This window comes from Bufo gargarizans, chromosome 4 (assembly GCF_014858855.1).
Source record: "Bufo gargarizans isolate SCDJY-AF-19 chromosome 4, ASM1485885v1, whole genome shotgun sequence".
NCBI classification, from domain to species: domain Eukaryota; kingdom Metazoa; phylum Chordata; class Amphibia; order Anura; family Bufonidae; genus Bufo; species Bufo gargarizans.
This window is the reverse complement of record NC_058083.1, coordinates 517,075,533-517,087,696: the sequence shown is the minus strand read 5'-3', so window position 1 is coordinate 517,087,696 and position 12,164 is coordinate 517,075,533. Positions and strand designations below refer to the sequence as shown.

Below are 12,164 nucleotides of genomic sequence, written 5' to 3'. Positions count from 1 at the left end.
AGAAGTTGGGGAATGTGTTTTGGGGTGTCATTTTACATATACCCATGCTGGATGAGAGAAATATCTTGGCAAAAGACAACTTTTCCCATTTTTTTATACAAAGTTGGCATTTGACCAAGATATTTTTCTCACCCAGCATGGGTATATGTAAAATGACACCCCAAAACACATTCCCCAACTTCTCCTGAGTACGGCGATACCAGATGTGTCACACTTTTTTGCTGCCAAGGTGGGCAAAGGGGCACATATTCCAAAGTGCACCTTTCGGATTTCACCCGTCATTTTTTACAGATTTTGATTGCAAAGTACTTCTCACACATCTGGGCCCCTAAATTGCCAGGGCAGTATAACTACGCCACAAGTGACCCCATTTTGGAAAGAAGACACCCCAAGGTATTCCGTGAGGGGCATGGCGAGTTCCTAGAATTTTTTTTTTTTTGTCGCAAGTTAGTGGAATATGAGACTTTGTAAGAAAAAATAAAAAAAATAAAATCATCATCATTTTCCGCTAACTTGTGACAAAAAATAAGTTCTATGAACTCACTATGCCCATCAGCGAATACCTTAGGGTGTCTACTTTCCGAAATGGGGTCATTTGTGGGGTTTTTCTACTGTTTGGGCATTGTAGAACCTCAGGAATCATGACAGGTGCTCAGAAAGTCAGAGCTGTTTCAAAAAGCGGAAATTCACATTTTTGTACCATAGTTTGTAAATGCTATAACTTTTACCCAAACCATTTTTTTTTTGCCCAAACATTTTTTTTTTATCAAAGACATGTAGAACAATAAATTTGGCGAAAAATTTATATATGGATGTCGTTTTTTTTGCAAAATTTTACAGCTGAAAGTGAAAAATGTCATTTTTTTGCAAAAAAATCGTTACATTTTGATTAATAACAAAAAAAGTAAAAATGCCAGCAGCAATGAAATACCACCCAATGAAAGCTCCATTAGTGAGAAGAAAAGGAGGTAAAATTCATTTGTATGGTAAGTTGCATGACCGAGCGATAAACGGTGAAAGGAGTGTAGTGCCGAAGTGTAAAAAGTGCTCTGGTCATGAAGGGGGTTTCACCTAGCGGGGCTGAAGTGGTTAAGTGCTGGGTTTTGGCAGCACCTGGCTGAGTCTGTTTTGGGATCTGAGGCTTTGTGCTGTGCTGGAGGGCTGAGAGCCGCATGCTGGGGAAACAGGCCCCCTAAAGCCTGCTGGTGAAAGAACTGCCAACAAGGTGTTTTTTTTTTTATTATTTTTTTTTCTCTGTGGACTTTCCATTGTGTGAACTAACAACAAGACTACAAAGTGTCATTTTGTTTTTGCCTTGTATGAATAAACACTGAAGTTTTGCTTTATAAACTTTTTTTGCCTCTGTATTGCCACCGCTTACCATGCCTACCTCCACTATATATATAGCTGTTACCAGCCTGTATTTGTGGGAGGGGCGTCTGGCTACTTATTCTTCACGCTAACGGTCAGCCAGGCGCCTGAGCCTCACGCAGTACTTGACGGTATCGCGCTCCTTCCACTTCCTGTCGATTTGGTTTCCGGCGCACGCGCGCTACGGAGGTCCGGATCGCCGCACGTCAGCCCACCAGGTAATCTGGGCTCAGCTGGCTCCGCTCTAGCTGAGCCCCACGCCCGGCCTGGATTCCAGCACCCGGTGCTATAAGGTGCAGACGCCGCTCTCCCTCAGCATAAGCCGCTCGTGAATCTACCCTAAGGTACGAGCGGCGGGGTCAGGGGAGCGACATCACAGTTAAGTTGTCTGCCTCTGTCACACGTTGGGTCGGCATGCGATTGGGACGTGGTGACGGGCTTTCTGGTCTTCACCTTTAGCAACCTGGTAAGGGGGTAAGCAGAGCCATACAGGCACTCTTCCCTGTGGCTGTGATGCAGGTGGGGGTCTTGTGTTGGTTTAGGGGGCGCAGTTTTCAGTTATACCCTCTGCCAGCTTGCTAGGGTCATATGTTCATGCGGTTAGGTCCACCTGCTGCAAGGTTCCCTCACTGTGGGTTTTCAGCTGTCTCCCTCTGTCAGCACGCGGGCTTCATGTGCTTCACAGCGCATTACAGTGTTGCTTTGTTTTCGGTCTCACTCGGCTCCTGTCTCCTGGATAGCCCAGGGTCGTCAGTGTCTCCTGGATCGCCCAGGGTCGTCATGTGTTCTGGGTCCTCTTTCTTTTTCTTGTGTTGGTACCTAGTCATCATCTTCAGTTCTGATGTTGTTTTGTTCCTTCCTTAGATTGGGCAGTATTTATTCTCTTCCCCTACATATCGTTTAGGCAATTCCGAGGCACTCCCAGGTAAGTCGGTTTAGAGATGGTTGTTGGGGCGGGGTCAGCCGTCAGATTCGATACTCTGAGTCATCTTTTTCATTAGTTCCAACGTAAACGATTTGTGTTTTTGGAGCCGTGCTTCCAAATCCGTTTGTGTCCTGTTAGGTAGGTTTCTTCATCCGATGGTAACTTTTCACACTCCTCCAGTCTCTCACATTCTTCACGGTCGCTTTCTCCGCATCCGTCTGCGCTCCTTTTTCCATTGCTCTGGTGGCCATAATTCGCCTTTTTTTTTCTCAGGTCAAGCATGTCCCACGTGTCCGATATGGATGACATGCCAGGAACTTCCGACTCAGGACACAACAGCAGCGCATCTTTTAGGAATTGGACGTTGCCAAAACTGATTGCCAAGCTCTTTCCCGTTTTAATTGTCAGGTTTTTTTTTCCAGGAAATGCCCGACGCGGATCAGTCAGGCACGCCCGTTCCTTGATTCAGCACACTCATTCTGGACTAGATTCCCTCATAGACAAGGCCAAGAATCTGGTTAAGAAATCTGTCACGCAATATGGCCAGGAATTATCAGGCCGGGTTGAGAGCTTTTGATAAATTCTCCAAGATTGATCCGAGGGGTTATCATTCCGAAATCTCCTATATTATGGCTTTCTTAGCTTATTGTCACTCAAAACTGTCCCTGTCGCATAATACCATCAAACTTTATTTAGCTGGAATACAACATCACTTTATGCTGACTAGTCCACACCACAGGTCCATTTTCTCCGTTCAGGCTAACCCGATCCGGTATTTGACCTCACCTGGCTGTAAATAAGCCCAGCAGCACATGCTGGGAGGAAAATACCTGTTTTCCCAGACAAAACCTCTCACTGTGTCACATATTCCCCCTTTGTTCAACCCTGAGTGGGTGAACACGCCAGACAGTGTACTTGGGAAAGGGCATCCGCGTTTCAATGTAACCGGCCTGCCCTGTGTTCCACCGCAAAATTAAAGTTTTGTAGGGAGAGAAACCATCGGGTGACCCGGGCATTTCTGTCCTTGGCCTGGCTCATCCACTTGAGGGGAGTGGTCAGTTAGCAGGTGGAATTTTCTACCCAATAAATAATAGCGGAGAGATTATAGTGCCTGCCTGATAGCCAGACACTCTCTCTCCACTATACTATACCAGGTCTCGGCTGAGGAAGACAATGGGATGCTCCTTCCCGTTGACTTCCTGAGACAGTACAGCACCGAGGCCTACTTTGGAGGCATCGGTCTGTACTATAAACTCCCTTTGGAATTCGGGCGTCACCAAAACCGGGGACTCGCACAGGGCCGACTTCAAAGTGGAGACAGCCTCTTCCGCCCGATCATCCGAGCGAACCATCATTGAATTGTGTCCCTTCAAAAGTCCTGTCAAGGGCGCGGCTAGAGTAGCAAAGTGGGGAACAAACCTTATGTAATAGCCCACCACTCCCAGGAATGACTTTATTTGCCGAGTGGTGACAGGTCAGGGCCAATTCCGTATCGCCTCTATTTTGTTCACTTGGGGTTTGACGACTCAGCGCCCAATGACATACACCAGGTGCTTAGTCTCTTCTAACACTATTGCATATTTTTTTGGGGTTAGCGGTTAGGGAGTCCACTACAGCCTGCACTTTGGGTAGGTGACTTTCCCACTCTGTACTGTGGATGACAATATCGTCCAGGTAAGCCGAAGCGTACCGACTATGTGGACGAAGCACGATGTCCATGAGTTTTCTGCAGCGCCAGGTGACCCTGAGAACGTGTTGGTGGGCTAGATCTAACACAAGCTTGCGATAAGCCTTGACGACCACCAACTGTTTAAAAGGCTCACCCCGTAGTTGTTTGACTCGATACAACATATCCTATCTACTGTTAACACATTTTCCCAGGAGTGGGATAGGGTTGGGCGCTACCAAAGTTATCCCTGGAGACATTGAGGTCTGCAAATTCGGGGCCCGGCGACAAGTCCTCCACGTCTCCCACCATCACACTTAGCGGGGTTGTCTCTCGCTCTTCCACCGAAGTGGTTGTCACCCCCCACCGCTGGCTGTCCGGTCTCAGGTTCCGAGGGTTCTGGTCTCCACCCTGAGCCGGGCCACTCTGCTAGGGTTACCCTTGTCTCATGGGTATCAGTCACTCTCGTAGCAGGCCACAGTGCCGGGAAGTCTCTTCCTATGCTGAGTTCATAATGTCGATTTGTGATGACAGCCACCTCGTGGGTCCATCTACCGGCCACCGTAGTTAGAGACACCAGAGCTGTGAGGTAGTCTTTTAAGTCTCCATGGATGCACATCACCACGACTTTCCGGACAGTATACTCAGGGGACCGCACCAGGGTAGCCCTTACTAGGGTCACCGGACTCCCTGAGTCCAGCAGAGCCTCTGCCGGGGTGTCTCCCACTTCCACCTGGCAAAAATAATCTAGAGACTCTGGGGTACCTGTTGCACACAGCCTCCTGGCATATAGCGACTGACGGTAGCCATAGTTAGGGTCCATGGGCTCAACGCGATGGGGACAGTCGGCCCTTAAATGGCCAGGCTCCTGACACCGCCAGCAGACTATTGGAGCCAGGTCTGCTGTGGGTACATCCTGGGCGGGTTTTATTGGCTCAAAACTCCGGGCCTGGGGTGAAGATTTCTGGGGTTTGCCCAGAACGGAGCAATTACCTCAGCCCAGTGGTCACGGGGTAGCTTTTCCCTGATTCCCACTTTCTCGTACATCGCCAGGTAGGTTTCAATGTCGTCTCCAGGGGTCATCTTAGGAATCGTGGCACGGACTGCTCTCCGGGGATCGTGGATGCTCTGGGTTGCTCCTGCTGTCTGCAAAGCCATCACATGTTGTAGGAGCAACTGGTTAGTCTCCTGCTGCTGCTCATTAGCCTCGAGTTGCTGCAGGTTTGTCTCTCGCTGCTGCAGATTAGCCTCAATGAGGGCCTTCACAACAGCCTCCATTTTGTCGTGGGGCACTGGTTGTAATACACCTGGTTTAATGTACGACATACAACCTTGCCTAAAAAATGCAGAAACCCAAAAAATCGGTGTTCACGCCAGCCTCTCTGCTCATGCATCCTCCACTAATTGTGGGGTTTCCCTCTGGTAGACAGGATTAGCGGACGCAGTATAGAGGCAACAACAAGTTCTTTGGATCAAACAGTTCAGTGTTTTATTCACACTTTAGGCAAGTGACCAAACAAGCAGTCATAATCAAAGGAAAAGTCACCTTGCTGTGTTGGTGGTAATTCACACCATGTGGCAATTCAGCCTCAGAGTCCTTGACCATAGCAGCACCAACCTGTTTTCACGCCAAACGGGTAGCAAGCCTTCATCCAGACACATGGCTCCCAGATGCCAACACAGAGACTTCGCTTCCATGCCCAGCTGCCTATTTAAGGACAGCCAGGTTCTGCCAAAACCCGGACCGGCATGTAAAATCCAATCCAGTATTTGACCTCACCTGGCTGTAAATCAGCCCAGCAGCACATGCTAGGAGGAAAATACACACACATTGTATAAGCATGTAATGTGTATGAGTAATGCTCAAAATGTGTACAGTATATTCATGTAATTTGTTTGTGTCTATGTAGTTTAACCCCTTCCCGACTGCCTACTGTGTATGTACACGTCCTATGTGCACATGCCCCGTGCAGATAGCACGTATATAAATGTGCAGTCAGACAGATACAGCAGGGAAGTAAAAAACGTAGTTCCAGCACTCCAATGTAGTTGTGTCGCTTGTTTCTTTATTTCTGGTAACAAAATTAAAAGCTATATAAATTCTCCTAATTAGATAGCCACACCCTAATTACTCACCTGTGCAACACCCTGGAGAAGGAAGAGAAGAAAAATGTTTTATCACAGCTGCTATGCAATAAACCTGGCAGCAAAAGCAAGACACAGTGTATAAACTAGACTACACTGCTCTGACTTGGTATAAAGTACAATAAAGTCAGGCACAGCCACTCAGCAATGCAAACAAATAATTTAGCTCTCACAGATACTTCCTGACGTAATCTAAAGTCACACACTTAATACAAACACACTTGAAATCAAACACTTGAACGCTCACAAACTTGTGTTTTGTCTGTTTGTATAAGTGCAGCTCCCAAACAGCTTCAAACCAGACAGCTTCTTTTTTTTTTTTCCTCTGGATTAAAAAAAATATAGGTAGGACACACCGGCCCAATTAACCAGCCGAATAACTATTACATATACCTGTGACGGTGGCAAGTACAGTGTTTTTCAAACCAAAAAATAGGTAGGTCACACTGACCCAATTAACCGGCTGAATAACTATTGTAGTGTATTTTAACCCCTTAAGGACCTTGCTATTTTTCACCTTAAGGACCAGGCCATTTAATATAGATAACTTTAGAATGCTTTTACTTATCAAAGCCATTCTGAGAATGTTTTCTTGTTACATATTGTACTTTATGACAGTGGTAAATTTGAGTCAAAATATTTCATTTTTATTTATAAACAAATACCAAATTTACCCAAAAATTTGGAAAAATTTGCAATTTTAAAAAATTCTTTTTTTCTGCTTTTAAAACAGATAGTGATACCTCCTAAAATAGTTAGTAATTGACATTTTTTTGGGACATTAGAAGAAATCTTGAAATTTTTCAGAAAATTTCCAAAACCCACTTTTTAAGGACCAGTTCAGGTCTCAAGTCACTTTGTGAGGCTTACATAATAGGAACCACCCATCAATGGCCCCATTTTAGAAACTACACCCCTCAAGGTATGCAAAACTGATTTTACTAACTTTGGTAACCCTTTTAGGTGTTCCACAAGAATTAAAGGAAAATGGAGATGAAATTTTCGAAATTCACTTTTTTTTTTTGCAGATTTTTCATTTTAATCCATTTTTTTTCCAGTTACAAAGCAAGGGTTAATAGCCAAACAAAACTCAATATTTATTACCTTGATTCTGTAGTTTACAGAAACACCCCATATGTGGTCGTAAACTGCTGTACGGGCACGTGGCAGGGCGCATAAGGAAAGGAATGCCATATAGTTTTTCGAAGGCCGATTTTACTGGGATAATTTTGTTGACATGTCCCATTTGAAGACCCACTGATGCACCCCTAGAGTAGAAACTCAAAAAAGACCCCATTTTGGAAACTACGGGATAAGGTGGCAGTTTTTTGTTGGTACTATTTTAGGGTACATATGATTTTTTTGTTGCTCTATATTACACTTTTTGTGAGGCAAGGTAACAAAAAAGCAGTTTTGGCACAGTTTTAATTTTTTGTTATTTACAATGTTTATCTGACAGGTTAGATCATGTGGTATTTTTATAGAGCAAGTTGTTACGGACGCGACGATACAAAATATGACTACTGGTATTACACTTTTTGTGATGAAAGGTGACAAAAAAAAAAAAAAAATATATATATATATAATTTTTTTTTTTTTTTTTTACGGTGTTGACCAGACGGGGTGGATCATGTGATATTTTTATAGAGCAGGTTGTTACGCACACGGTGATGCCTAATATGTCTGTTTTTTTTTTATTTATTGATTTCTATTTTTTTACAATTTGATGTCTCTTTTTATGGGAAAGGGGCTTTTTTTTTATTGAAACTTTAAAACAAAATTATTGTTAAAACACGTTTATGTCCTTTTTAATATTTTTTCTTTTTGTTGCACTATGGGACTTCAACATTATAGGGCTTGATCCCTGTTTCAATGCAGCACAATACATCTGTATTGTACTGCATTGACTATCAGTGTAATACACTGATAGTTTGCCTATGAAACCCAGCCTGGGGGCTGCACCTCATAGGCCTCCATACATGCCAGGCCCCAAGGCCTTGAAATGGCTTGGGGCTGCCATGGCAATCATCAGGTCCCTGCCACCGCAACGTGGGGACCCGATGGCTAAGGAGAGGGAGTGAAAACCTCCCATATGCCGTGGTCAGCGCTGACCGTGGCGTATGAGAGGTTAATCCACCAGCATCGGCATGATAACTGATGCTTGTGGATGCAGCAGGGATCCAGCTGTCAGTAACAGCTGGATCCGTGCTGCTGATTGCCGGACCGCTCATGGGGATGGGGAAGGACCGCAGGACGAGAACGCTCGTCCTGGGGCACAAAGTACTGGCAATTTAGGATGAGCATTCTCGTCCTGGGTCCTTAAGGTGTTAAACAAAAAAAAAAATATAGATAGGGCAGACCGACCCAATTAATCTGCTGAATAGCAATTATATATTCCTGTGACGGTGGCAAGTACAGTGTATTTTAAACCAAAAAATAGGTAGGTCACACCGACCCAATTAACCGGCTGAATACCTATTATACTGTATATCCCTGTGACGGTGGCAAGTAAAGGTTTTTTCACTCAAAAAAATTTGTTTTGTCTCGCCCACACAATTAACAGACTGATTAACTATTATATTTCCCTGTCACTGGTGCAAAAGAGTAGGATGGCACCAAAAGAAAAATGCCAAAAGCTCAACAGGTCGCCCTCGGACTTAACAGCACGATTTAAGTATGGTATTTCTGTCTCACTGGTGCAAAGGAGCTGTATTGCACCCATCAATAATGCCTACAGGTCACCAGCACACTTTTTAAAACTAATAAAAGCCTAACACTTTCCCTGCCTGCAGCAGCAATACTAGACATGACTGGGGGCTTCCATGTACCCACAGCTTAATCGCTTGTTGATTGGCTGTGCTGCAGCCTTTCAACAAACTTTATTTAAAGTATGAACAACTAACCCAGACATGGACTTTGGCGCAAAAATCCGGGTTTGGGTTCGGTACACAGACACCCAAATATGTCCTGAATGTGGCGGTCGGGGTTTGCTAATCCCTATCCATGACTTGTAATTTGTATGGATTTTTTAAATATAGAAATGTTAGTAACAATTATGGTGTGTGTGTGTGTATATATATATATATATATATATATATATATATATATAAATAATTTTAAGGTTATATTATTAAAAAATTATAAAACTCAGATTTTTTTCTTGGCAGATGACTGTACCAGTAGCTCAGAGAAACATGGGATATTGACAGATTTTCGAACAGATGATTGTGGTGTCACAGAAGATACACAGGAAGAGCATGCCATTATCCCAGATGTATCCTCAGCCTTTCACAGCAATGGTCTATCATCTGATCCTTTGGCTGGATTTCAATCTTCTGATTCATCACTGACTGTTAAGCAAAATAAAAGCCACAGAAGTGTTCATCATCAAAGAAGTCACACAGGGGAGAATACTCTTTCATGCTCAGAATGTGGGAAGTGTAAATATAAATCACATCTTGTTAGACATAGAACTCACGCAGGGGAGAAGCCATTTTCATGTTCAGAATGTGAAAAACATTTTAACTGTAAATCTCATCTTGCCAGACATCAGAGATTTCACACAAAGGAGAGGTCATTTTCATGTTCAGAATGTGGGAAATGTTTTTCAGATAAATCATATTTTCTTACCCATAAGAGAATTCACACAGAAAATAAACAATTTTCATGCTCAGAATGTGGGAAATGGTTTCACCGGAAATCAGATCTCCTTAAGCATCAGAGAACTCACACAGGGGTGAAGCCATTTTCATGTTCAGAATGTGAAAAAAAATTTATGTGTAAAGCACATCTTGTCAGACATCAGAGAATTCACACAGGGCTGAAGCCGTTTTCATGCTCAGAATGTGGGAAATGTTTTCACCAGAAATCACATCTTCTTAAACATCAGACAGTTCACACAGGGGTAAAGCCGATTTCATGTTCAATATGTGAAAAATGTTTTTACCACAAATCAGATCTTGTTGCTCATGAGAGAACTCACACAGGGGAGAAGCCATTTTCTTGTTCAGAATGTGGAAAATGTTTTAGCCAAAAATCTAATCTTGTTATACATGAGAGGAAGCACACAGGGGAGAAGCCATTTTTTTGTTTAGAATGTGGAAACTCTTTCACACAGAAAGCAAGTCTAGTTTCACATTTGAGAACTCACACAGGGGAGAAGGCATTTTCTTGTTTAGAATGCGGGAAATCTTTCACACAGAAATCATATCTTACTATACATCAGAGAATTCACACCGGGGAGAAGCCATTTTCATGTTCAATATGTGGGAAATCTTTCATACAGAAATCAAATCTTGTTACACATCAGAGAAATCACACTGGAAAGAAACGATTTTAATGTTCAGAATGTGATAACGAGAGATGAAGGAACTTTTTAAAAATGTAATTCTGCAGCTTGGTCAGGAATTCGATAAGGAATTTGATTCTTTCTGAATTAATTTGTCATGAATAACTATGTTAAAACCCCATTCAGCCTATCAATCAATGGGATGATTTTTAACGTTATAAAACTACAACTCCCACCATGCCTTGCTGTAGACTGATAGCTAAAGGCTGTCTAGGCATGCTAAGAGTTGTAGTTTTCCAACAGTTGGAGGGCCGCATGTTGGGCATACTTGCTCTACTGCAATATGGCCTCACCTCATCCATTTGCTCGCACAGAGGCAGTCCGCTCTACTGAAGTACCTGCGCTTAGTATGATGACGTCACCAAGTGATCATGCTGGGAGACTATGCTGGACAGAAGTCTCCACCTGGCAGCCCTATGGAGAGCCCGATATGTCACCAGATCTCCTAAAAATACTTTGTGGGACTGCCTGGGTAAAAATATGAGTCCGTCCAGGATCAGCTCTGAACCCGGACAACTCCTTTAACTCTGTTTTTAAGCTATAACATTTGCAGCATTTATTTTTAGGCGCAAATTACATGATAACGTTATTCATTATTTGATTATAGTGATACCAAATAAAATTTTTTTTTTTTTTTTAAGTTTGACTACTATTGCACAATAAAAAACTTTTTTTTTTTTTTTTCCATGGAGTTGTGTGAAGGCTTAATTTTTTCTGGGACAACTTGTAGTATTCATTGGTTTCATTTTGGGGTACATATCACTTTTTGTTTTTTTTAGGCAAATAGGCAAAGCAGTAATACTGGCATTTATTTTTCGGCGTTCTCTGTAAGGGGTAAATGACATGATAATTGTGTAGTACAGGTTGTTAAGGATGCTGCAAAACTAAATATGTGAAGACTTTATTTTTGCCTTCGGTACTTTTTTTAAGGGCTCATTCACATGACCGTATGGTCGTCATGCCCCTGTTGTGGACAGCAAATAGCGGGTCTGCAAAACTCAGATACCGACCGTGTTTACTCCATATGACAGATGCGGACCCGTTGACTTGAATGGGTCTGAAATCCGCAAGATACATCAAAAGATAGGACATGTCCTATTTTTTGAGGAGCAGAGTCAGGGATCGGAAGCCCCCGGAAACACTCAGAAGCTCGTCCGAGGACTTTGGGGTCCGTGCCTCTTCACCGTAAAAGATTGGACATGTCCTACCTTTTGACGTACACTGAGCAAAAATATAAACGCAACACTTTTGGTTTTGCTCCCATTTTGCATGAGCTGAACTCAAAGATCTGAAACATTTTCTACATACACAAAAGACCTATTACTCTCAAATATTGTTCACAAATCTGTCTAAATCTGTATTAGTGAGCACTTCGCCTTTAACAAGATAATCGATCCCACCTTACAGGTGTGGCATATCAAGGTGCTGATTAGACAGCATGAATATTGCACAGGTGGGCCTTAGACTGCCCACAATAAAAGACACTGAAATGTGCACAATTTTGCCTAACTGGGGGGAAGGGAGGAGGGTGGGGGTAGGGGGGTTAGAAAACCAGTCAGTATCTGGTGTGGCCAACATTTGCCTCACGCAGTGCAACACATCTCCGTCGCATAGAGTTGATCAGGTTGTTGATTGTGGCCTGTGGAATGTTGGTCCGCTCCTCTTTAATAGCTGTGCGGAGTTGCAGAATATTGGCAGAAGCTGGAACA

The 12,164-nt window shown here is 43.4% G+C and overlaps 2 protein-coding genes across 2 annotated transcripts in view; both read left to right on the top strand.

Moving 5' to 3' along the window:
- LOC122934031 (zinc finger protein OZF-like) overlaps positions 1 to 11,109 on the top strand; it is a 28,327-nt gene extending 17,218 nt beyond the window's left edge. The window contains exon 4 of the mRNA XM_044289172.1: positions 9,275 to 11,109. Coding sequence (XP_044145107.1) covers positions 9,275 to 10,446 — 1,172 coding nt within the window. The 3' untranslated portion in view covers positions 10,447 to 11,109. The remainder of the gene's footprint in view (positions 1 to 9,274) is intronic.
- The window catches only part of LOC122934017 (gastrula zinc finger protein XlCGF26.1-like), a 323,260-nt gene that overhangs the window by 98,968 nt on the left and 212,128 nt on the right, over positions 1 to 12,164 (top strand). The gene's annotated exons all lie outside the window — the stretch shown is intronic.